General features: G+C 56.4%; 2 protein-coding genes across 4 annotated transcripts; one reads left to right on the plus strand and one right to left on the minus strand.

The window, feature by feature from the left end:
- Window positions 1–8,860: 8,860 nt before the first annotated feature.
- Window positions 8,861–14,655, minus strand: LOC117869940 (B-cell CLL/lymphoma 6 member B protein-like). The gene is made up of 4 exons (XM_034757039.1): window positions 14,570–14,655; window positions 13,844–13,997; window positions 13,441–13,578; window positions 8,861–13,279 (listed from the first exon to the last, which is right to left on the minus strand). Exons 1-4 carry the CDS (start codon window positions 14,653–14,655, stop codon window positions 13,148–13,150), a joined length of 510 nt encoding a protein of 169 aa, XP_034612930.1. The 3' UTR covers window positions 8,861–13,147.
- SLC16A13 (solute carrier family 16 member 13) lies at window positions 14,537–24,190 on the plus strand. 3 transcript variants are annotated; one of them, XM_034757078.1, is made up of 6 exons: window positions 14,791–14,847; window positions 15,161–15,210; window positions 17,335–17,560; window positions 17,680–17,823; window positions 20,810–21,577; window positions 22,249–24,190. In XM_034757078.1, the coding sequence occupies exons 3-6, from the start codon at window positions 17,344–17,346 to the stop codon at window positions 22,464–22,466; spliced, it is 1,347 nt and encodes a 448-aa protein (XP_034612969.1). In that variant the 5' UTR covers window positions 14,791–14,847; window positions 15,161–15,210; window positions 17,335–17,343; the 3' UTR covers window positions 22,467–24,190. The 3 variants fall into 3 exon arrangements, with proteins under 3 accessions (XP_034612970.1, XP_034612969.1, XP_034612971.1); XM_034757080.1 differs by having other exon boundaries at window positions 14,792–14,847; window positions 17,335–17,545; XM_034757079.1 differs by lacking the exon at window positions 15,161–15,210 and having other exon boundaries at window positions 14,537–14,847.
- The last annotated feature ends 450 nt before the right edge of the window (window positions 24,191–24,640 follow it).

Below are 24,640 nucleotides of genomic sequence, written 5' to 3' on the forward strand. Positions count from 1 at the left end.
TGATTAAAGGTCTTGAGAACATGACCTATGAAGGAAGGCTGAAAGAATTGGGTTTGTTTAGTTTGGAAAAGAGAAGACTGAGAGGGGCCATGATAGCAGTTTTCAGGTATCTAAAAGGGTGTCATAAGGTGGAGGGAGAGAACTTGTTCACCTTAGCCTCTAAGGATAGAACCAGAAACAATGGGTTTAAACTGCAGCAAGGGAGGTCTAGGTTGGACATTAGGAAAAAGTTCCTAACTGTCAGGGTGGTTAAACACTGGAACAAATTGCCTAGGGAGGTTGGGGAATCTCCGTCTCTGGAGATATTTAAGAGTAGGTTAGATAAATGTCTATCAGGGATGGTCTAGACAGTATTTGGTCCTGCCATGCGGGCAGGGGACTGGACTCGATGACCTCTCGAGGTCCCTTCCAGTCCTAGAATCTATGAATCTATGACCTCATGATCCCCTCTAGTGGAAGTTCATCTCCCCTCCCTGGCAGCTGTTTGTCCCACCTGTTCTCAAACACCTCCAGTGTTCAGAGAGGGAGAGCGAATCAGACAGAAAATATCCTGTTGCCGCCCTATCAATCGATGGGATGCTCACGTCTTGAATGCCGTGTGCAGATGTGGCCGCCCCGTCTCCAAAAAGATCAATTGGGATTGGAAAAGGTTCAGAAAAGGGCAACAAAAATGATTCGGGGTCTGGAACGGCTGCCGTGTGAGGAGAGATTAATCAGACTGGGACTTTTCAGCTTGGAAAAGAGATGGCGAAGGGGGGATAGACAGAGGTTTATAAAATCATGACTGGTGTGGAGAAAGTAAATAAGGACGTGTTATTTACTCCTCATAACACAAGAACTAGGGGTCACCCAATGAAATGAATAGCCAGCAGGTTTAAAACAAACACAAGGAAGTAGCTCATCACACAACGCACAGTCAACCTAGGGAACGCCTCACCTGAGGATGTTGTGAAGGCCAAGATGAGAACAGGGTTCAAAAAAGAACTAGAGAAGTTCATGGAGGACATCAATGGCCATTAGCCAGGATGGGCAGGGATGGTGTCCCTAGCCTCTGTTTGCTAGAAGCTGGGAATAGGCGACAGGGGATGGATCACTTGATGATTCCCTGTTCTGTTCATTCCCTCTGGGGCACCTGGCATTGGCCGGTGTCGGAAGTCAGGACCCTGGGTTAGATGGACCTTTGGTCTGACCGAGTCCGGCTGTTCTTAATAGCTGGTCACTTCTGTGAAGTGAAAGTCAGGTGTGGTAGATGTGACGCTTTGGAGAACGATGGAATACTCCACGCCGATTGTATCGACTTTATAAATCGTCTGAGACTCTTCGTGAGCTACGGGTTGTGTTTCCTGTACTCAGAGCAGAAGGGAGAAACACCGGAGAAGTAATTAACGCAAATCCCCAAGGCACCCAACGAGTCTGGGGACGTTTGCATAGACCGGTTTAACTGGTCCGAGAGGCCCAGGAGACAAAGAACTTGTGTGGGTAGACCAGCCAGGAGGGTGGCCACCGGCGCATCTGACGTTGGTGATAAACCGGGGAGGGTTCAGAGAAGAGCTACTGGAACGATTCAAAGATTTGAAAATGTGGCTTTGATTGAGAGATGGGTTTAGCTTCACAGAGAGAAGGTGAAGGGCTGATTTGACCCGGTCTACAAGGGGGAACGGAGATTTGATTTAGACTCTTCCATCTAACAAAAGCCAAGGGGCCGGATATTGAAGCTAGACAGGTTCAGACAGGCAATCAGGCATCCATTTTTTTTTTTTACCAGAGGTCATCGTTAATTACTCTTAAAAAAATTGCACGTTCTTTCCCATCTGAATTGGTCTAGCTTCATCTTCCAGCCGTTGGATGATGTTAGACCTTCCTCTGCTAGCCTGGCCTACCCAAGGCCGTGATCAAGCATTGGCCTGCTAAACCCAGGGTTGTGAGTTCAATCCTTGAGGGGGCCATTTAGGGATTTGGGGCAAAAATATGTCTGGGGATTGGTCCTGCTTTGAGCAGGGGGTTGGACTAAATACCTCCTGAGGTCCCTTCCAACCCTTAAATTCTAATTCTATCAAGTGTCTTGATGTTGTTGATCTTTTGGCCTCGAGATGAAAACCTTGTCTGTGTCTCTGGGACCTTGAAGTAAAAATATTGTCTACGTTAGATCTATAGACAGGGATCCAGTCACCCCTTGGCCGTCTCTTTGTGACACTACATGGATCAGGCTCCTGGATCGGATCGCCGTAAACCGGGTTTTCTAACCCTGGGGTATTTCTCCTGGCTCGTGTGGCCCGGGGAAATGCCAAGGTCCGGGCAGGCTGCGAAAGGGAGATGAGATGCTCCCCCCAAACTGGTGGTTAACACTGAAGTTAGACTCCGCAACCAGGCACAAACTGTGCTCCTGGTCCCCGATGCTGGTTATCGAGAAGCCAAAAAAAAGCAATCCCACAGCCCCCTTTATTGCACTCGAGTTCTCTGGCTCCCAGGCAGCACCTAGGGCCAGTGCAGTGAGAAGTTACTTAAAACCTCTTCTCATTATACAAATATGTTCTTCTGACCCCAAAAGGGCCAGCCACGTTGGTGGATCCATCAGGTGGCTCTCCGGGCTCCTTTCCATGGGTGCGTTGTCCCACTGATGACCCTTGACGGGCCGTCGGCCAGGTCAGGCGGTGCTGGGGGCAATCGGTCTGGGGGCGGCACCCACAGCAGCACCCAGGGAGCAAGTCACCCCTTGGGCGTCTCTTGGCGACACTACACGGATTGGGCTCCTGGGTGGGGTCGCCCTAAGCCGGGTTTTTGCACGGCTCATCTCTGGCTCTCTTCCAATGAGTCACCCTCCTCCTTGAATCGTGAGGGGATCCGGGCAGCCAAACCCGGAGGTTACGGGACCTCTCCGCTCTGACCCGCCATCCCCTTTTCGGTCGGTCAAGTAGGTCGGGCATAGGCGCTGAGTTTTACTTCCCCCCAGGGGTGCTCTGCCCTGAGGCCCCCCCATACCACCCCTCCCCCGAGCCCTATTCCTCGCTCCACCCCCCAAGACCCCAACCCCCATGCCACCCCCTCCCCCGAGCTCCCTCCCTCGCTCCGCCCCCTCCCTCACGCCAACCCTCGCTCTGCTCCCCCCAGGCCCCTCCCTTGCTCCGCCCCCCAAGACCCCAACCCCCATGCCACCCCATCCCCCAAGCCCCCTCCCTCGATCCACCCCCAAGACCCCAACCCTCTCTCCACCCCCTCCCCCAAAGCCCCTCCGTCACTCCGACCCCCCTCCACCAAGGCCCCTCCCTTGCTCCATCCCCCTCCCCGCTCCATCCCCCCACACCACCCCTCCCCCGAGCCTCCTCCCTCACTCCAACCCTCGCTTCACCCCCTCCCCCAAGGCCCCTCCCTCGCTACGTCCCCCTCCTTTGCTCCGTCTCCTCCCCCACTCCACCCCCTCCTTTGCTCTGCCCCCTCCCTTGCTCAACCCCCCAACACCCCAACCCTCACTCCGCCCCCTCCCCCAAGGTCCCACTCTTGCTTCGCCTCTTCCCGCCCTCACTCCGCTCCCTCCCCCGAGACCCCAATTAGCTGATTGGGGTGCTGCCAAACAGCTGGGGCACCCGCTCTTTTTTTTTTTCCATGGGTGCTCCGGAGCTGGAGCCCCCGGGGAGCCGGCACTGACGGTCGCAGTGACCAATCACCCGCCACGAGGCCCTGTTGAAGAAGAAACGCGCTTCCCTGCCCCCCATGGGCCATTACGCCCGCGTCTTTGTGTGACGAAGCGGGAAGTTTCTTAATGTTTTCTCTGAATACTGTGTGGGTGCCTCAGTTTCCCCTATGCAGTTCTTAAGTATCAAGGTGGTGGGATAAGGGGGGATGATTGTTGCAGAGCCCTAGAGGGCCAGTGCGATGGTGTCTGCACAGAGAATGGCCGACACCCTGTCTCCTGGCCACTGATGGCCTGGGCCCCTCCCCGGCAAGGTACCAACTGAAGGTGTTGGTGAACAAAGAGATCAGGTGGCCTCCTGGCCCAGGAAAGGGACAAAGGCCAGAGGAGGGGCTGGAGAGTTTCAGTTTGGAGCTGGCTGGGGAAATGGAGGGAGCCGCAGGGCTGGGGTCTAAGCTCCCTGCCCCCCAAGATGGATCTGACTGAGGGGGTCCTGTTGTCTGTACCTACAAGCTCCATGTTGAACTGTGTTCCTGTCATCTGAATAAACCTTCTGTGTTACTGGCTGGCTGAGAGTCGCGGTGAATCGCAGGAAGTGGGGAGTGCAGGGCCCTGACTCCCCCACACGCCATGGCACTTTGCCTCTGGGGACGCCAGGAGCGGCGCAGCCTGGGGGAAAACCCCGGTCTGGAGGGAGAGAGACGCGGAGGGTCCTCTCCGAAGTGCTGGCCAGCGGGGAGGGGGGTCAGGCCGGACTTCCAGGGAGGCCACTGGAGAGGCGACAGCAGGAAGCCGACTGTAGCGGACGGGCTGGCCCGCGCCCCCCTACCTGCCGCTGGGAAAGGGGCTGAAGTCCCGGGGAACGGGAGAGACGGGTGTGAGGAGCATGGGGCCCGGGACAGAAGCCAGCGGACCAGACGGAGGAATCGGACGTTTGGTTTCGATGGGCTTTGTTGCCCCTGGAAGGGGAAGGGGTGAAGGTGAAGTGGCCGGAGGGGGGAGTCGCGGGGAGGAGGCAGATCACTGCAGGGCCGGAGCACCGAGCTGCTATGCCAGACCTCGCCATGAGGGGAGCACCTGTCATGAGCCAACCCTTGAGCTGGGCTGACAGTTCCTTCATCAATGATACTTCGCAAAATGTGTGTGTTTGTGTGTGTGATTGCCCCCTGCTGGAGAGGATCTGTGTGTGTGTGTGTGGTGCCCCCTGCTGGAGAGGATCTGTGTGTGTGTGTGTGTGTGTGTGTGTGTGTGTGTGTGTGTGTGTGAGGGGGGAAATGATTCACCCCTTTTAGCAAAGTGTTGGGTTGCAGCTCTTCTGCCTCAGCTCCCTGCGGGACATTTTGGCAGCAGGCCTGACGCCGGGGTAGATGGGCCCATGGTTGTGATGTGAGGAGACAGGGGCTGGGGGGTAGCAGGCTGGGTTGGGGGGGGGGCACACTGCGGGAGACCAGGGTTCCCGGTTGGAATCGTTAATTGCAAACAGATACTGATCACCGGCGCCGGGGGCCGGTTCGGGAACCCAAACCTGCTTCATTCGGCGCCGCCGCTAAAAAGCAAAGGCAGACGCCGACGCGGCAGAGGCGAAGCACCCAGGCCAAGCTGGGGTCTTAGTACAGGACCGGCTGAGATGCCCGAGAGGGGCTGCCCGGGTCCGGGGCTGGGGGTGCAGGGACCACTCGGCCCTCGGCCTGCTGCTCGGAAAGTGTCTCCCGCGGAGCTTCAGCGGGTCACAGCCCCCTTCTGCAGATAGGGAAACTGAGTCACGGAGCCACCACGTGGCTTGAATCCTGTATCGTCCTCTGGGGCACCATCCAAGGCTACTGAGTCCCCCCCGACCCGCCATCACTCCCTGGGAATGAGGGAGAAGGAACTGGGAATGAACCAGGAATGAGAGGCGAGCTGCTGCCACTAGGGGGCAGCCCTAGGCCGCAGAATGGGCTGTGGGGTGGTGTTCCGGAGAAATGGATCCGGTGGCGGGGGGGGGTCAGGGGTGGTTCTGGTTTTTCTTGGCCATCGAGTCTGGAAGTTTCTAGCTGATCTGTTTCCTTCTGCCCCCGCCTCCCAGCCATGCAGTAATGCAGGAAATTGGGAGGAAGGGGGGGGGCGGCATGCGTGGGCACACACGAGGAAGGAGATGGGGGGGCGCGCGTGCACGTGATTGTGCCCCGTGTGTCAGCTGTTTGTGTGTGGTGGGGAGGGGTGGGAGGGAGTGTTGTTTGTGGAGCGGGGGGGCGATGTGGAGTTGTTTAGCTGCGTTTTGTCCCTCTGCAAACGGTGGGTGCGTCTTGGAGCTGGGTGAGGGGTCCCCGTGTAACCGGCCGCTCCGCCCCAGAGGTGGCCGCATCTCAGCGCCGGGCGAGGGGTCCCGGGGTAACCAGCCGCCCCGCCCCAGAGGTGGCTGCATCTCAGTGCTGGGCGAGGGGTCCCCGTGTAACCCTGACATAGTCCGAGAAAGCATAGGGACCACGGCAGCAGGCTGGCTACCGGCTAGGTGGGCCCGTCAGTCTGACCTGTCTGGGCTGCCCTCTCTGCCTTCCTGGCCTTCCCCCATCTCCCCCTGGCCCATGGCCCGGCTGCCGCCTTGGGGCCGTGACTCACCCCGGCCCTCCGGGTTCACTGGGGGGTGTGTTTCTGTCCGGGCGGGGGGGCAGGGATGACATCTTCGCACCTGTTTCCTGCTTCAATGACTGTTGCGGAAGGAGCTGGGGGGGCACCCCCATCTCCGCACCCCACCCCGCCCCCTTTGCCGGCTCTGAGACACAGGAAGGAAATCCGGCCAGCTGGGCTCTGGCCACAGCAGAGAACCGCTGGCTGAGACCGGAGCCCCGCTGAGCCTGGCGGGGTGGAGGATGGGGTGGCACCCCAGCATTAGCCCCCCCCAACTCCTGTGGGGGGGGCTGTTGGGGGTTGCGAGGGCCTGTGACGTTGGGGGCTGTGTCTTGGCTGCCTGTGGGTGAGGCAGGGGAAATCTTCTTGGGTGCGGGGCAGTACGGGGGCCAGGACACACAATGTTACCTAGAGGATGCCAGCTCCCATCCAGCCCCAGGGCAGGGACTGGCTGGCTCAGGGGGGCAGGGAATGGGGCACAGGGCCTTTCCCCTGTCCCCCGGTCCCCATCCCCTCCAGAAGTGAACCTCATCACAGATCAAGGAGTGCAACTGTCTACACCTGCTGTGCAGGGGGGACCTGGATTAATAATCGAGGGTGCCTGATTTTGTATTAAAGGTGTAGGACTCCTGGGTTCTCTCCCCGGCTCTATGAGGGGAGTGGGGGCTGGTGGGTCAGAGCAGGGGGACTGGGAGCCAGGACTCCTGGGTTCTGTCCCCGGCTCTGGGAGGGGAGTGGGGGCTGGTGGGTCAGAGCAGGGGGGCTGGGAGCCAGGACTCCTGGGTTCTCTCCCCGGCTCTGGGAAGGGAGTGGGGGCTGGNCTCCCCGGCTCTGTGAGGGGAGTGGGGGCTGGTGGGTTAGAGCAGGGGGGCTGGGAGCCAGGACTCCTGGGTTCTGTCCCCGGCTCTGGGAGGGGAGTGGGGGCTGGTGGGTCAGAGCAGGGGGGCTGGGAGCCAGGACTCCTGGGTTCTATCCCCGGCTCTGGGAGGGGAGTGGGGGCTGGTGGGTTAGAGGAGGGGGGGCGCTGGGAGCCAGGACTCCTGGGTTCTATCCCTGGCTCTGGGAGGGGAGGGGGGGCTGGTGGGTTAGAGCAGGGGGGGCTGGGAGCCAGGACTCCTGGGTTCTCTCCCTGGCTCTGGGAGGGGAGTGGGGGCTGGTGTCTGATTACGAATTCACCACGGGGTTGCTGAATGCAGCCCTGCCCCCACTTGCAGTTCGGGGGGGTGACTCTGGCTTGACCCCAGGGAGCCTTGATCCGAATTGAGACCCCCCCATTCCTGCCCCCCCATCCCCACCCCCACACTCTGCAGGAAGCTCCCAGCTCAGGCAGTGACGCTGTGCAGGGACCCAGGCAGGACACAGCTGCCCGGGGTCCATTGTTAGGGCAGGAAGCTGGGATGGGGCGTGTCTGTGGCCCCCCCTGGCCCTCTTCAGTGAGCACAGACAGCAGGACAGGGGGCCCGGACGCCTGGGTTCTCTCCCGGCTCTGGGAGGGGAGTGGGGGCTGGTGGGTTAGAGCAGGGGGAGCTGGGAGCCAGGACTCCTGGGTTCCATCCCAAAGAGCTTATGGGTGAGTTCTTTTCCAGCTAAGAAAAGTGGGGTGGGGGTGACACCCCCATTCTCTTTGTCGGGCTGCAGTACTTCAGCTGCTTCGTGGGGCTCTGTGTCCCGTCCTGCCCAGCACCCCGCTTGTCCGCTCTGAGGGAACTGGCCTCCCCCAGGCCAGCCCAGCACAACCCCTGGGGCTCTTTAGCTTCTCTCCCACCCCAGAAGAAGACGCAGGAGCTTTGCAGGCTGTGGATTTCCAGGGGCTGAGGGTGGGTGGAGAGAAAAGAGGGACTGGCCCAAGGGTAAACAATGAGTTTGCAGCAGATCGGGGGAGAGAACCCAGGAGTCCTGGATCCCAGCCCCCCTGCTCTAACCACCAGGCCCTGCTCCCCTCCCAGAGCCGGGGAGAGAACCCAGGAGTCCTGGCTCCCAGCCCCCCCTGCTCTAACCCACCAGGCCCCATTCCCCTTCCAGAGCCAGGGAGAGGAGCCAGGACTCCTGGCTCCCAGCCCCACCTGCTCTAACCCACTAGCCCCCACTCCCCTCCCAGAGCCAGGGAGAGAACCCAGGAGTCCTGGCTCCCAGCCCCCCCTGCTCTAACCCACCAGCCCCCACTCCTCTCCCAAAGCCGGGGAGAGAACCCAGGAGTCCTGGCTCCCAGCCCCGCCTGCTCTAACCCACCAGCCCCCACTGCCCTGCGAGAGTCAAATGGTAAAACTAAAGACTGGATCCCGGAAGAACTGGTCATCCGGTCCCCTCAGGGGACACTGGATTGAGGTAGCTGGGTGGGATCTGTTGTGGGCATTTGTGTCAGAGTGAGGACTTTCTTTCCTTTCCTCTTCTTCCCCCACCCCCAGAGGTGGCTGCATCTCAGTGCTGGGCGCACTGGCCCCAGGGCAGCGCTAGGGGGTTCTGTGGGGCAGGGAGCGGGGTGGGGGGCTCAGCAGGGGGCACTCTCCCCTGGCAGGGGGCTGGCCCCAGGGGGCGCTGTGGGGCAGGGAGCGGGGCGGGGGGCTCAGCGGGGGGCACTCTCCACAGACAGGCAGGGCCTTGCTAAACAAAATCCACCAGTGCCTCTGTCCAAAACAGCTTTATTGAAAGCAGCCACCGAGCCGCGGGTTGAGGTGCTACAGGGTGTGGGGCCAGAACCAGCTTTTGACAGATACCCCCAAATCCGCTCAAAATACACCCCCCAACCCCCGCCCGACCCAAACCCCTCCCCCACCGGACCACTGAGGCGGAGCCGTGACTTGAAAGTACATTTTGTCCCACAGTGTTCGGTGTCAATATAGAATAGTCCCACCTCTGCAATTTACCCCCGTTTGCATGTTTCCCAGCAACATGTGCTTGTAACTGGGGGTGGGGCAGGGGGGTTCAAATCCCAGAAGAACTACGAGGGGGTGGCAGGAGGTTAAATCTGCCACTGCACCTCTCCAGTAGCCAGCACTAGGAATAACTGTTACATTTCCCCTCTAGGGGGCGCCGGCTCCCACCCGGCCCCAGGCCAGGGACTGGCTGGCTCAAGGGAGCAGGGAATGGGGCACGGGGCCGGTCCCCTCTAGGGGGCGCCGGCTCCATATCCAGCCCCATGACAGGGCGACTGGCCAGCTCAGGGGGTGGGGGATGGGACACGGGGCCTGTCCCCTCTAGGCTGCCCTGTGTATCTACCCAGCGGCAAAGACTACCTTGGTAATGGGAACCAGTCCCATCGTTGGGTGAACCTGTGCGTGATAGAGAGAAGAACTGACCCCGACTAGGTTGGGAGTAGGAGATGGGAGATGTGTGTGTTCCTGGTCCGTCTACAGTCCCGTTGTGTGGATGGTCACCTGATCCCAACCTATCAGGTCTAGACTACTCCTAGGCTAGCCAATCTAAACCACCCAACCTTCTAGACTGGATTAGCCATTCTAGAAAGTGCTAGCCTTCCTAGGCTAGTCATTCTAGATGGTGCTATATGGGTCCAGGCTGTGGTATCCCTACCTAAGCTATCAATTCTAGATTGGCCGATCTGTTCTAGACTATGCTATCCATTCTAGATGGTGCTATATGGTCCAGGCTGCGGCATCCCTTCCTAAACTATGGTTTCTAGATTTGGGCTATCATTCTAGACTGGGCTGTCCATACCTAGGTTATCAGTACTAGACTGTGCAGTCCTGGGTGGTGTTATCCATTTCTTGTTCATGAATTCTAGATTATGCTTGCCATCCTAGGTTGTACTCTCCATTATAGGCAGCACAGTCTGTTCCAGACAGCACAAACTGTTCAGAGACTATGTGTTCTAGATTGTGTTATCTTTCTAGACAGGTCTTTTCATTCCTAGGTGATCCGTTCTAGGCTGGCATAACCCTTCCCAATCTATTGATTCTCGATTGGGCAATCTGTTCTAGACCATGCAATCCATTCCTATGGCATCAGTTCTAGAATGGACTATCTATTCTGGGCTGCACTATCTGTTCTAGACTTTACTCTACATTGATTGTAGGTTCCATTATCCATTCTACGCCACACTATCTATTCCTAAAAAAACAACAAGGAGTTGTTTTTGTGGATACAGACTAACACGGCTACCCACTGATATTTGTATCCATTCCTAGGTTGTTTTAGACTATGCTATTCTAGACTCTTTTCCCATTTGTTTTTCCCCCTGGCAATTGGAAGGCAATAAACTTCCCAACTCATTCCAAAACCACAGCTCCCTCCCTTTTCCCCACATACCGTGAAGCACCAGAGGTTCCAGACCTCTTCTGGAGCAGCAAAGACCAGTTGTTGCTGAAGTTTTGAGCTTTATTCTAGGGCCACTGTGATCCCAGATCCCTCTCTTGCCCCAGTAACCTGCTCTGACTTTAATTGTTTTGGGGGAGTAGGGGATGGGGTCTCAGTCTTTGCAACGTATTGCATCAGCTCTTCTGTTCCCCCATCCGTGCCAAATATCTTCCACCCTGCAGTATTCCAGATCCAGAGGGATTCCTGATTGAATGATACAGCCCATCAATCAGTTGTGTTCTAGACTCATCCAATGACAATCTAGAACCTTAGCTGGGACCAGAGACTCTGCGTCACTCTAGCTTTGGTCTCCAGAACTTGAGCTTTCGGGGTTGGACTAGATGACCTCCTGAGGTCCCTTCCAACCCTGATATTTTATGATTCTATGAAATGCCCAAAGGCCATCTGGCAAAGTGAATATGGAAGGGTTACAGATTAATAATCTAGAACCCCTGCTCCAGAAGCCCTTGAGCTGAGCGGTTCCACAATCTGGAGACAGAGACTCCAAAGAACCTAAAACCCAGGATCTGGTAGACAGGAGGCCTCAGAGGTTCTAGTATCTGGAGAGGTATTATTGAGAAAAAGGCCTGGAAGTCAGGAACCCATAGCCAGACGACCTCAGAGGCAATATGTGATGGGGACCTGGATCATCTACATTTTAACAATCCAGAGCCTCTGCTCCTGAAACCTTTGATTCGAGAGGCTCCAGACTCAGTGGATGGAATATTTAGATTCAGAAAATACAGATTCTGGAACCCAGGATTCCGTGAAGAGAAGACCTCAGAGGATCTGGACTCTGGAGCTGGAATATGTAGACTCCAGAAGAACACAGTCTAGAACCCACAATCCAGTAGACAAGACACCTCAAATGTTCTGGATCCCATGATCCCATATCCAGATAAATGTGGGTGTTCTAGTCTCTAAGGTGCCACAAGTACTCCTGTTCTTCTTTTTACACTCAGAAGGTGGAACATTTAAATGCTGGATAACATAGCCCTGAACACCGGATACCTTAGGTTCTAGACTCCAACCAGATAATCTCCAGAATGTCCCCAGACCTTAGGATCCAACTCCTTGCTTTGCTACACCTCACGCTTCCAGAGATCTCCAACACATCAAGAACCCTTTTGCAACGGACCTGCCCCAATACGACTCTAGGACCATCTAGAGCGGGCAACTAACTAACACAGGGTCAAGTGGCCGAGCTACAAACACCTTTTCCATTTGCTCCAAGCACTAACATTGCAAAGCAAATTAAAAGTAACAAAAAATACACCCCTCAACTTGGGGAGTAATTAAAAAAATATAGATAGATACAGGTCAGAAAAAGCCACTGTCAGCAAAAAAATACATTTAATTCTTTAAAGAACCTTTGTGAAAAAGAAAAGACAACACCTTAAACCAGCATCAAGCTGGAGTCACCAGTTGTCCATAGAGACATTGTAGGTAGGGGAAAGCTTAACTGGAGTGACTCTGTATTAAAACTGGCTTAAAAAAACTCTGGAGTCACCAGTGGTCCATAGAGACTTCTAGGGTAGGCTAGATCTTCAGTAAAGACTCTGTAGACAAATGGTGAATCTGGATTTTAGTAAAATCAGAGTCAATCCAGAGTCAATCCACAGAAGTTTAGAGACTGGACTAGAATGTCTTTGAGGTCTTCATGGACAGCTAGTGACTCCTGATTTTGATTAAACTGCTGTCAAACCAGAGACATCCGGTGTCCCTAAAGATGTCCAACCTCGCTGAGAACTTAACTGGAGTGCCTCTGGGTTGACACTAGTGTCACCAAAACTGCAGCACCACAGTGAGCTGGCTAGAGAGACTTCCAGGGTGGTTAAATCAGTCACTCCTCCCAGATTTAGATCGTGATTAGAACTTCACTGAAGTCTATGCACAACTGGCAACTGCTGATTTCAGTTAAGCCAACATCAAGCCAGCGTCATCAGTTGTCCATAGAGATGTCCAGGGTAGGAGAGAATTCAGAGTGACTCTGGATTGAAACTGGTTTAACCAAATGAGATATTGTCTTCCAGAAGAAAACATAAATCAACTGAAAATTAAGTAGCTAAAACAAGTGGGGGGTGTGGTCTCTCAGGATGCTCTGCCTGCAGAGCTCTGACATCACTTCCTGTGCCACACTTAAAGAACCCAGGAGTCCTGGGTTCCCTCCCCAGCTCTGGGAGGGGAGTGGTGTGTTAGTGCAGGGGGGGGGGCTGAGAGCCAGGACTCCTGGGTTCCCTCCCCAGCTTGGGGGGGGGGGGCAGGGAAAATGGCAGACCCACTTCAAAACACAGGGTGCATATACACTCCGTCCACACACACACGGAGAACTGGGTCCTCTATAGACTAGAGAGACCACCCTCCTGCATCCCATAGCCCCCCCCACGTCCCATAGCACCCCAGCCCAGACACCCCAGGACAACACATGCCATGAAAGGGGTTCACGACCAGCGGGCCCCTCCCGACGGGACAGGAATTCCCCCTACCCCGAGACAACGCTCCCTGCTGGCAGGAGCGAAGGCGGCAGCCATGCGGGGTGGGGGAGGAGAGCGGTGTCTCTCTCCTGCCCCCGATGGGAGGGGGAGGAAGCACGGTCCCCGTTCAGCAGCGGGCGCTGGCCGGGCCGGCCAGCACCGCGTAGCGAATCTTGGTGTTGGTGACGGCCCCGTGCTTCTGCCGCAGGTGCAGGCGCAGTTGGCTCTTGTGCCGGAAGTGCAGGTGGCAGGTCTCGCACTGCGGGGGGGCCGCAAGAGAGCAGGGGTCAGCGCCCTGAGCTGGGGGGGAGAACCCAGGAGTCCAGGCTCCCAGCCCCCCCCCCTAACCCACCAGCCCCCACTCCCGTCCCAGAGCTGGGGAGAGAACCCAGGAGTCCTGTCCCCCCCTCCCCAACTCACGTGATATGGTTTCTCGCCCGTGTGGATCCGGATGTGGCTCTTGAGTGTCTGTAGGTGCCGGAAGCGGGTCCCGCACGTCTCGCAAGGGTAGGGCTTTTCACCCGTGTGGATCAACACGTGGGCCCGGAGGTGGGCGACCTGCGGGGGGGGGGGGCGGAGAACGTGATCAGATTCCAGGGGGCTGCAGTACCTGGCCTGGCCACTAGGGAGGCCTGCTTCCCATTGGACTCTATGGGAACCAGGGGCTGCAGATCCCACTGTTACCACCATTAGATGTTGGCCCTTATTGATTGCCTGAGTTTCTCTCCCCCCTCCTTGCCCCAAGCCAACCCTTCACAGCCCCCCATCTCTCCACCCAACTCCCAGAGAGCCTACCCCATGCCCTCCCGCCCCCCGCCCGCACCTGCACGAAGCTGGAGCCACAGGTCTCACACTTGTAGGGCTTTTCCCCTGAGTGGATCCGTGAGTGGGTTTTGAGGTTCGCCGGCCGGTTGAACTGGGCCCCACAGACTCCACAGCGGTACGGCTTCTCACCTGGGGGGGGAGACAGGGGGCAGCTAGGGGGCGGCACAGCCCCCCACCGCTCTCCTGTTCCACACAGCCTCCCGTCCCCTCCCACTGACCCCTCTCACAACCCCTGACCCCCTTCCTGTCCCCTCTTTGGCCCCTCCCACCTCCCTTCTGACCCCTCTCCATGAGCCCTCCAACTGCCCCTGACCACTCCCACCTCCCCTGGACCCCTCCCTCTGATCCCTTCCTGACTCCACCCACCTCCCCTGGTCCCTCCCACNTAACCCCCCCCAATGTCCCCTCTGTGCAGCCCCATAGCTCCCCCAATGTCCCCTCTGTGCAGGCACAGGACAGTCCCCTAGCTCCGCCCCCCCCCCAAAAAACTGCCCCGTGGCGCGGGGGAGGGGGGGGACAGGGAAAGGAGGCGTGGCCACGAGGCGTGGCCACTAATTAAGCCCAGGTCAGTGGATGCTCCGGTACAGCTCAGCTGCGCCTGCGCCGGCTCCGGTGGGGCGAGAGCGGGAGGCGGGGCGAAGGGGGCGTGGCTGCTCCCACCGGCTTTAGTCTCGGCTCCTCCGCCCAGCTGGTGCGCCTCGCCTGGCCCCGCCCCGAACCGAACCTTGCAACACGGTGGTGCGGCCGTCCACGTGAGCGGGCGGCCCGGCTGTAACGCCCGCCGGGGGGAGTCGGATTTGTGGGGTTCATTGATCCTCGCCTCCCCTCCCCCCCTTCTTAAGGGGGTTCTGGATCGCCAGCCCCCGGGAAGGCCGGGGGGAAGCAGGCTGGTATTTGGGTATAACGCCCAAAGGGGGATTTCTGAAGGGGGGGTAGTGGGGGGGGATTTTTTGCCCTGGCTTTCTCGGGGGACCAGCGGAGGCTGATGTGATGTTCTGCCAGGTAAGGGGAGGGGGATCAGAGACCAGGCAGGTGTAACGCCTGGCGGGGGCGGGGGAGATCGCCCACCCCTCCTCCCGGGCTGGAGTGGGGAAGGGAGGAGATGGTGTTTGGAGGTCCCTGACTTCCTGCTGCGATTCGATAGACTTTGACCCTGGCTACACTCGCTCCGGTGGTGGGGGAGGGGGGTGACCCTAGACTAGCCCCCATCCCTTCGCCCCCCCCCCCCCGCTGCTGTTGCTTCACCTTTCCCTGGAGGGAGTGTGTGTGTGTGGTGGGGTCACCTAGCTAAAGGAGTAATGTCCTCCTATTCCAGCCACCTCCACTAGATGCCTTCTGCCTGCTTTTGGGGCTGCTGATTGTGGGGTGAGTTGCTGCTGGGGGACAGTGAGGGGGGCATGCAATCTTGAGTGTGATGGAGGTGGGTTCACCCTGGAATGTCTTGGCTCTGCTGGGGGCGAAGATGTTAAAACCCTGGTTGCAAGATTAAAGCATTCAGCATGCTGGGTGGGGGAGGTGTCAATTTTTTGCAGATTTACTCTTAACCATCTCTGAAGGGGGGGAGGGAAAATAAATTTCTGATCCTCTTAAGGGGTTTGTCTACACTGGGAAGTTTAATTTGGATTAAGGGCCATTTAAATCCGCTCTGAAAGTGGATTATCTGCTCTTGCACAGACCAGCCAGTTAATGGGGAAGCAGAATCGGGTCCTGTGGAAGGGAGCCCGGGGGAGGGTTAATAAGCAGAAATGAAAGTCCGTCAGCCGGAGCTACTCCTGAATCTCTGTGGAGACTCTGGATTGAGAGGGCTTCGTTCCGACCTATCTTCAGCCACTTTGCGCCAGTCGCTTCCATGTATGGGGAACCCCTTATTCAAGATGCAAAAAACTGAAGGCAACGTGGTTAAGTGGTTTGACATGAGATGTAAGCTGTTGATCAGAACAATTTCCCTTTGGAGAACCGTAGGACGGGAAGGGACCTCGAGAGGTCATCTAGTCCAGTCCCCTGCGCTCATGGCAGGGCTAAGTATTATCTAGACCAGTGGTTTTCAAACCGTAGGTCGTGACCCATTTACTGCAAGGCCAATGGGAGCTGGTGGCGGAGGGGTGCCTCAATCCCCTGCCCCAGCCCTGAGCCCTCCCCGAACCCCTCATCTCTGGCCCCACCCCAGAGCCCACACACCCAGCCCAGAGCCCTGACCCCCTCCAGCACCCTTGTCCCAGCCCAGAGCCCCCTCCCACACCCTGAACTCCTCATTCCCAGCCCTCACCCCTGCACCCCAGCCCTGAGCCCCTCCCACACGCATTCCAGCTACCAGCCAGGTCTGGAGGCCCAAAGTTATCGCTAAGCCTGCTTCAAGCGTTCTGTACGTTTCCCGACGGGCAGGAGAACATTCACTGGCATCTGTTGTTCTGGGTGGTAGCATCTTCACTCTCCTTTGTGTGTGATGCATCTGGTTTAATTTTGCACTGAATATCTGTGGAGACTCTGGATGAAGAGGGCTTCGTTCCGATTGCCTATAGAACAAAGGACCATGGGAGGGCAGAAATGAGGGTCTTCCTGCTGAATGGTGCCCCCCTTAACAAGGCTTACTGCATTGACACCCTACATGACTGCTCTCCCAGGGCTGGTCTACACTGGGGGGGGGGGGGGAAATCGATCCAAGATACTTTGACTCCAGCTACGCTATTCACGTAGCTGAAGCTGCGTATCTTGGATCAAATTACCCGGGGTCCAGACGGTGCGGGATCCATGGCCGTGGCTCCCCCGTCAACTGTGCTACCGCTGCTCGCTCTGGTGGAGTTCTGGAGTCGACAGTGAGCGCGTTCGGGGATCGAGATATCGCATCTTAACGAGACGCAGTATATCGATCCTGGATAAATCGATTGCTACCCGCCGTATCGGGTACCCTAAGACAGAAAGACGCGAAATAAGACTAGGGAAGGGGAATGGGGGGGCACAGCCCCCGGCATGTGGGGGAATGGGGGGCCCCTGGCATAGGGATTGACGGGGGACACACAGGGGAGAATAGGGCCCCCTGGTATGGGGGGGAGGGGCAGGTGGGGGGCTGGGAAGGGGGTACATGGAGTCTTTGGGGGGGGCAGTTTTGAGCCCAAGCGAGAGATGCAAAGGGAGGGCAAATGCAGCCAGCCCCCCTGCCCTGCACCCCACAGCGCCCCCTGCTGTGAGAGGCCGGGACTGGAGGAGCTGGGAGCTCCCCCTGCCCTGCACCCCTGCCCCGCACCCCACAGCGCCCCCTGCTGCGAGAGGCCAGGACTGGAGGAGCTGGGAGCTCCCCCTGCCCTGCACCCCTGCCCTGCACCCCTGCCCCGCACCCCACAGCGCCCCCTGCTGCGAGAGGCCAGGACTGGAGGAGCCGGGAGCTCCCCCTGCCCTGCACCCCACAGCGCCCCCTGGTGGGAGAGGCCAGGACTGGAGGACCTGTACTCCAGGGTAAAAGAGCCTCTTCTAATATCCCTCTTTCTCCTGCAGTGAGCCCCAATGCCGGTGGTGCACCCTGAACCCCCTGACGGGGGCTGGGGCTGGATGGTGGTGCTGGCCGCCTTCTTCCAGTCGGCGCTGGTTTTCGGGGTGATCCGCTCCTTCGGGGTCTTCTTCATGGAGTTTGTGGGGTACTTTGGGGAGCTGTCCGGGCGGGTGTCCTGGATCACCTCCATCGGGATCGCGGTGCAGCAATTTGCTAGTGAGTTATGTGGTGGTGAGTGGGGGATCCTGACCCTTTTTTTGGAGGGTAGGAGGGAGAACCCCACTCCTCCCCCAGACTCGGCTGCATCACAGAGTAATGAGGGCCCGGTGTCTCTCTGCTGCCCCCTGCAGGTCCGGTGGGCAGCGCCCTCAGCACCCAGTATGGCGCCCGCCCCGTGGTGATGGCCGGGGGCCTCCTCTCGGGGCTGGGCATGCTCCTGGCTTCCTTCGCCACCAGCCTGACCCACCTGTACCTGAGCATCGGGCTGCTCTCAGGTAGGTCCCGCCCTGAGCCCCTCCCCTGCCCCAGTGCCCTCTGGGAGTATCCTCGCTCAAGGTTGGGAGCAAGGGCTTCTGGGTAACCCAGTGCACCATGGGATCATCCTCACCCAAGTCCAGGAGCAAGGGATTCTGGGGCTGATATCCGGTATTCCAGGCAGGATGTTGTCGGTGGGGTGTCTTCAGAATTTCATTTCATTGCATTTTGCCTTTTCCTGAGTTCAAACAAGGGTTGGTTCTACAACTATGGCCCAACAGATGTAGAGGTTGAAAAAGTTATGGCTTGGTAGCCATAAAACCAGAAGCGTGTCGGAACAAAGCTGGAATTCAGGATATTTCCTTTCATCTGTATGGGCCACTACGTTGCTTTGCCGATCTGTAAATTTCGATCTCTATCGATGCCAATATCTGTTTGTCGGTTTGGGTGAATGGGCACTAACCAACACTTGCCGATTGGGGGGGGGGGAAATGTAATTCTTCTAAGCCTACCTATTGGAGACCATGAAGTCTTCCTGTTCTACTAAATTACTGCTTTAAAATAGTTGCCCAGTCACTTGATCAGTTATTTTTCGGACAGGACAAATGCCCAACTGTAAGAATACTCATATATCCTAGAATCACAGAATATCAGGGTTGGAAGGGACCTCAGGAGGTATCTAGTCCAACCCCCTGCTCAAAGCAGGACCAATCCCCAACTACATCATCCCAGCCAGGGCTTTGTCAAGCCAGCCTTAAAAACCTCTAAGGAAGGAGATTCCACCACCACTTCCCTAGGGAACCCATTCCAGTGCTTCACCACCCTCCTAGGGAAATAGTGTTTCCTAATATTCAACCTAGACCTCCCCCACTGCAACTTGAGACCATTGCTCCTTGTTCTGTCATCTGCCACCACTGAGAACAGCCGAGCTCCATCCTCTTTGGAACCCCCTTTCAGGTAGTTGAAAGCAGCTATCAAATCCCCCCCTCACTTTTCTCTTCTGCAGACTAAACCCCAGTTCCCTCAGCTGCTCCTTGTAAGTCATGTGCACCAGCCCCCTGATCATTTTCATTGCCCTCCGCTGGACTCATAATGGTCTGCCCTCTATAACACTGATAGAGAGATATGCACAGCTGTTTGCACCCCCCCCCAGGTATTAATCACTTACTGTGGTTTATCAATAAACAAAAGTGATTTTATTAAGTATAAAAAGGAGGATTTAAGTGGATCCAAGTAATAACAGACAGAACAAAGTACGTTACCAAGCAAAATAAAACAAAACACGCAAGTCTAAGCCTAATACATCAAGAAACTGAATACAGGTAAATCTCACCCTCCGAGATGTTCCACTAAGCTTCTTTCACAGACTGGATTCCTTCCTAGTCTGGTACAGTCTTTGTTAGTTCCTGCAGGCATCTTAGGTGAAAAGCAGGAACTTTCTCATGACTGGGACCCCCTTTGTCCTGCTCCACCCGCTTTTATAGCTTTAGCACAAGATGGGAAGCTTTTGTCTCTCTGGGTCCCCACCCCTCCTTCTAAATGGAAAAGTACCAGGTTTAAGATGGATTCCAGTATCAGGGGACATGGTCACATGTCCTGTGAGGAGACCCCAAGCTTTCATTGTTCCTGGGTTGGCCCCCACCTACACAGGAAGGCTTGCAGGTAAATAAACCATTTACAACCATGGGAGCCATCAAGACTCGACGCCACCATTAATGGCCCACACTTTGCATAATTACGATAGGATCTCAGAGTTATATTTCATGTTCCTAGTTTCAGATACAAGACTGATACAGGCATAGGAATAGGACGAACACGCTCAGTAGATTATAAGCTTTGTAACGATCCCTTACAAGAGACCTTTTGCTTGAAGCTTCTTCCAGTTCCATCATCATCACTCTCATTAGCATATTTCCATCAAACATTATGGAGCGCAACGTCACAGTTGTTTTTAAGGGAGGTGATACTTGTGGGGGCTGGGAAAATCTCCCCCTGCCACAGCCCCGGGGCTGCGGGGTGGGGGTGGAAAGGAGAGAGCAGAGGGCGGGGCCATGGGTGGAGGGGGCAGGGCATTATCTTCAAACGGCCCCCCCTTCATCTCCCATACCCCCCAAAAAATAGAGCCAACCCTGTATAGACCTAATCACACCAAATGTGACCTAAAATGACAGCTGGTACACAGTTATATCTTTGTGCTGGGGTAGAAAATGGGGAGGTGGGGGGAATTAGTGGGGTGCAGGAACCATAGGGGAGGGTCTCTAGGGGGGGAAGGAGCCAGGTCTTATTAAAAATGGCTGCCACTGGGTCTGCGGAATCAGTGGGGAAGTTGTTTGGAGTGAGGAGAGCACGGGGGGGAAAGGAGCGGGGCCTTTTCAAAATGGCTGCCATCCTGGGATGGGGGGGAACTGGGGGTCCACAGGGAAGGAGCCAAACCTTATTCAAAATGGCTGCTACTGAGGGGGACAGTTGTGGGGGGGGGGGGAGCATGTGGGGGAACTGTGGGTCCAGAGGGGAAAGGACCAGGGCCTTTTAAAAACAGCTGCCATTCTGTGGGGGTGGAACCGTGGGGCTGCAGGGAAGAGCCAGACCTTATTCAAAATGGCTGCTGCTGAGGGGGACAGTTTGGGGGTGAAGGGCATCAAAGGAAAGAGAGGCCCATCAAAATGGCCACTGGTTGATGGGTCGGGGTAGGGAGAAGGAGCCGGGCAAAACTTAAAATGGAGGGGGTTAGGGGCGTAAGGAGCTATGCCTCATTCAAAATGGCCATCCGTATAGAGGGGGAACCCTGCAGTTTGCGGGGGTGGTAATCACTGAGGCTGGGGGAGGAAGGAGCCGGGCCTCATTCAAAATGGCTGCAGCCATACGGCAGCCATTTTGGAAAAGCGAGGAAAAAGTGGATGGGCCCAAAACAGTCTCATTTGTGGCCACATCCCGGCCTGTTGCCATAACAACTTGGATGTGGTTGGGGGGCCCTGACGGATGTATTTTATGCCCCCTTTTTTGCAGGCTTCGGGTGGGCCTTGGTCTTCACACCCTCCGTGGCCTCGGTGGCTCGTTACTTCAAGAAGCGCCGGACGTTCGCCACAGGCTTGGCCTTCACGGGCGTGGGCCTGTCCTCCTTCGCCTTCTCCCCACTCTTCCAGTTCCTGGTGGACACCTACGCCTGGCGGGGGGCCCTCCTGGTGGTGGCCGGCATGTCCTTCAACCTGGTGGTGTGTGGAGCCCTCATCCGCCCCCTGACCCTCAAGGAGGACCTGGCCAGCTCTGGGGACCCTGGCGGGAGCTGCCTGGGAAAGCTTTCCACCCTCTTTGGCCTGCCTTTGCTCTCCCACTGGCCCTTTGTGAGATTTGTGCTAGCCGTGACCTTGATCAACACCGGCTACTTCATTCCCTACGTCCACTTGGTGGCCCGAGCCCGGGAGCTGGGCTTCGATGAGTACCAGGCTGCCTTCCTCATGTCCGTGGCAGCCGTGGCCGACCTGTGTGGCCGCCTCCTCTCGGGTTGGCTGGCCGACTGCCGGGCTTTCCGCCTCAGCCACATCTTGGTGGCCTGGACCTCCCTGACTGGCATCTCCTTGGCACTGGTGCCTCTGGGGCGCGGCTACCCATTGTTGATGGCCATCAGCGTCTGTTATGGGTTCTTCTCCGGGGCGCTCACCCCCGTGGTCTTTTCCATCCTGCCGGAAATTGTGGGCATTGGGCGGATTTTTGGCTCTATGGGGCTGCTGCAGATGATGGAGAGCATCGGCGGGCTTCTGGGAGCGCCGTTCTCTGGTAGATTGCTGCTGACTTCCTTCTCCTCCCGTTCAATTAATTGGAAACGAGCTCCTCTCCCCCTCCCCCCCCAGTAAATCAATCCCCAACCCTGCCTTTTTCCCCGTAACCTTAAGTCATAGACTTGGTCCTTCTTGGAACCAAGACTCCTGGCCCCCACCCTGGTCTTGGGACCAGTGGTTGACACGTGAACATCATCTTGCTTGGGATTAGCTGCCCTCCAACCCCATTTGGTATCCCCTGGAGACAGGCCCAGAGGTGGGGATAGAACCCAGCAGTCCTGACGCCCAGTTCCCCCTGCTCCAACCAGCTAGACCCCACAAGGTTCTTGTGACCTCATTCTGGGTCACCCTGGTTCTAGGTCACTCTAGGTTTTGATCTAAGTCACCCTGGGTTCTTATGGTGTTGTAGGTCACCTCCATGTTCTAGTTTGCCCTACATTCTCTGGATATTGTTCTAGGTCACCTTGGGTTCATATGACATTCTAGGTCACCTTCATGTTCTAAGTTGCCCTGTGCTCTCTGGATGTTGTTTTAGATCACACTTGGCTCTTGTGCCATTCTCGATTGCCTTTGTGTTCTAGGTTGCCCTATGTTCTCTGGCTATTGTTCTAGCTCGGTCTGGGTTTTCCTGCTGTTGCTCTAAATGATTCTGTCCTTTCTCTGTTACAGGTTGGCTGCGGGACATGACTGGGGACTACATGGCCTCTTTCTTGGCAGCTGGGGCTTTCCTCTTGGCTGGGAGCCTGGTTTTGGTCACTCTGCCCAACTTCTTCTCCTGCCTGGGCACCTCCTCTCCTGCCTGCCGGGGCACCCAGGTGGAGGCAGGGGCAGAGCCGGCTCCATTGACACCAGCCTCTGGGGAACATTCCTCCCAGGACAGAGACTAGCCGGCCAGAAGCCAAGATCTCAGGGAGCCGGTGTGACTGCAAGGGAGTGCTGGGACCATCACCAGGTTCTGGAAGGGATAATGTGGTAAATTCCAGGCTGGTGAGGGGTCTCTATCTAAAAGGGTGCTCCTTCACAGAAATAAGCCACTTCACTACCCCCCTTGCCCTCTTGGATTCTCCTCCGGTGCCTCCCACGGGCTCTGGGCTCGGGCTCCAACCTCCCAGCAGCCTGCTGGAAGCCTAGGGCTTGTTCTGGAGGTCCATAAGTCGGGGAGGATGTTGAGGAAGGGGAGAGACCCCAGCGAGGAGCAGAAATTGGATCAGAGTCTGGGTCTAAGGCAAAGAACATTTTATAAAGGGGGAGGGGGATCGGGCCGCTGCGTTCTTTTGGGGAAATACGGCACTGACCTATCGAGGGCAAACAGGAAGTAAAAGGCCCCCTCCCGTAATCTCTTGGGCAGCAGGCCCCTGCCTCAGTTTCCCCACTTGCTGCTAGGAATAGCTGGCAGGAAATAGACACCCAGCTATGTACCCCACGTCGGGGCATTAGTGATGTCCCAGAGCCCAGAAATGCAGTTACCGGTTCCGGATTTATGGATTTTGTGCTGCTAGATATGTAATTAGACAGGTATGGCTGGGGAAGGGGGGCGGGTCTCATCGGGCATCGTTTACCCTCCAGAAGGTAGGATTTGGTGATTTAAAAGGGGGGAGGGGGTTGTTTAGAGAAATGACAGTTTCGAGGGGGGACAAAAGCGGCGGTTTCAAGTGCCACCTTTTCTGGAACAGAGCTGCGTTTGGGGGGAATTAAAACCAGCCAATTCCTCTGGCAGGCGTCCGAGTTCATGGTCCCCTAACCAGCGCGGGAGAGAAAGGGGCCCAAGCGGACATGACTAGGTTGGAAGCGGCCAGAGTGGCGCTCCCTGCCCCCTCCCCGGCAGATGGACCAAAGGTTGAACGTGCCTCGTGGAAGCAAAGCGGTGTGAAAGTTCATCTGATTTTCCACTGATTGAAATGAACAAGTCTCTTCACGATGGGGCGGGAGGGAACAGGGAGAGTAAATATTAATGTTGCCTGAGGAGATGGAAGATTAACAAGGGAGGTTTCTCCAAGGATTGGGCAAAAGAGCTTGTGGTGGGTTTGCAGAGTTGGGAGGGTGGGGGAGAAGAAAGAAAAGGGATTAATATAAGTACAGGGCAGACCTGGTGATGATGGAACCTAGGAGTCCTGGGTCCCAGCCACCCCCTGCTCTAACCCACCAGATCCCAGACCCCTGTGATCCTGGTCCCTGTCCATTGTCTGGGACATTGCACGTACCCTTTGTAATCCAGTCTTTTCCAGGCTCTTTGGGGGCAGTTGGTTATCCAGGGACCCCTCACCAGTGCTGAGATGCGGCCACCTCTGGGGTGGGGCGGCTGGTTATACAGGGACCCCTCGCCCGGCGCTGAGATGCGGCCACCTCTGGGGTGGGGCGGCTGGTTATACAGGGACCCCTCGCCCGGCGCTGAGATGCGGCCACCTCTGGGGTGGGGCCGCTGGTTATACAGGGATACCTGAAACAGCATGGAAACTTTTTAAAGACACCATTTAAATGCATACCCCCAAATTAAAAAAAAAAAACAGCAAGAGGGACCGAAAAAGTGCCACCATGGTTAAACGACTAAGTAAGAGAAGACGTGAGAGGCAAAAGGGCATCCTTTAAAGAGTGGATGTTAAATCCTAGTGAGGAAAAGAGAAAGGAGCATCAACTCTGGATAAAAATACAATGAGGAAGGCCAAAAAGGAATTTGAAGAGCAACTAGCCAAAGCCTCAGAAAGTAACAGCAAAAAAGTGTGTTAAGTACATCAGAAGCAGGAAGCCAGCTAGGCAACCAGTGGGGCCTTGGCCAATGGAGATGCTGACGGACCGCTCAAGGACGATAAAGCCATTGCGGAGAAACTAAATGAATTCTTTGCATCGGTCTTCCCAGCCAAGGACAGGAGGGAGATTCCCAAACCCTTCTGTTCCGGTGACAGATATGAGGAACTGTCCCAGATTGAGGTGTCATTAGAGGAGGTTTTTGGACCAAATTGATGAATTAAACAGCAATAAGTCACCAGGACCAGATGGGATTCACCCCAAACGTCTGCAAGAACTCAAATGTGAAATTGCAGAACTACGAACTATCAGTCTGTAA

Source organism: Trachemys scripta, chromosome 25 (assembly GCF_013100865.1).
Source record: "Trachemys scripta elegans isolate TJP31775 chromosome 25, CAS_Tse_1.0, whole genome shotgun sequence".
In the NCBI taxonomy this organism is placed as follows: Eukaryota; Metazoa; Chordata; order Testudines; family Emydidae; genus Trachemys; species Trachemys scripta.

Coding starts and splice junctions, on each gene's coding strand:
- LOC117869940 (XM_034757039.1), bottom strand. CDS start 14,655: ATGAACCCCACAAATCCGACTCCCCCCGGCGGGCGTTACAGCCGGGCC. Junction 13,998..14,569: donor CCGCACCACCGTGTTGCAAG/GTTCGGTTCGGG, acceptor GCCGCCCCCTAG/CTGCCCCCTGTCTCCCCCCC. Junction 13,579..13,843: donor GTGGCTCCAGCTTCGTGCAG/GTGCGGGCGGGG, acceptor CCCCCCCCGCAG/GTCGCCCACCTCCGGGCCCA.
- SLC16A13 (XM_034757079.1), top strand. CDS start 17,344: ATGCCGGTGGTGCACCCTGAACCCCCTGACGGGGGCTGGGGCTGGATG. Junction 17,561..17,679: donor TGCTAGTGAGTTATGTGGTG/GTGAGTGGGGGA, acceptor TGCCCCCTGCAG/GTCCGGTGGGCAGCGCCCTC. Junction 21,578..22,248: donor TCTGGGAGCGCCGTTCTCTG/GTAGATTGCTGC, acceptor TCTCTGTTACAG/GTTGGCTGCGGGACATGACT.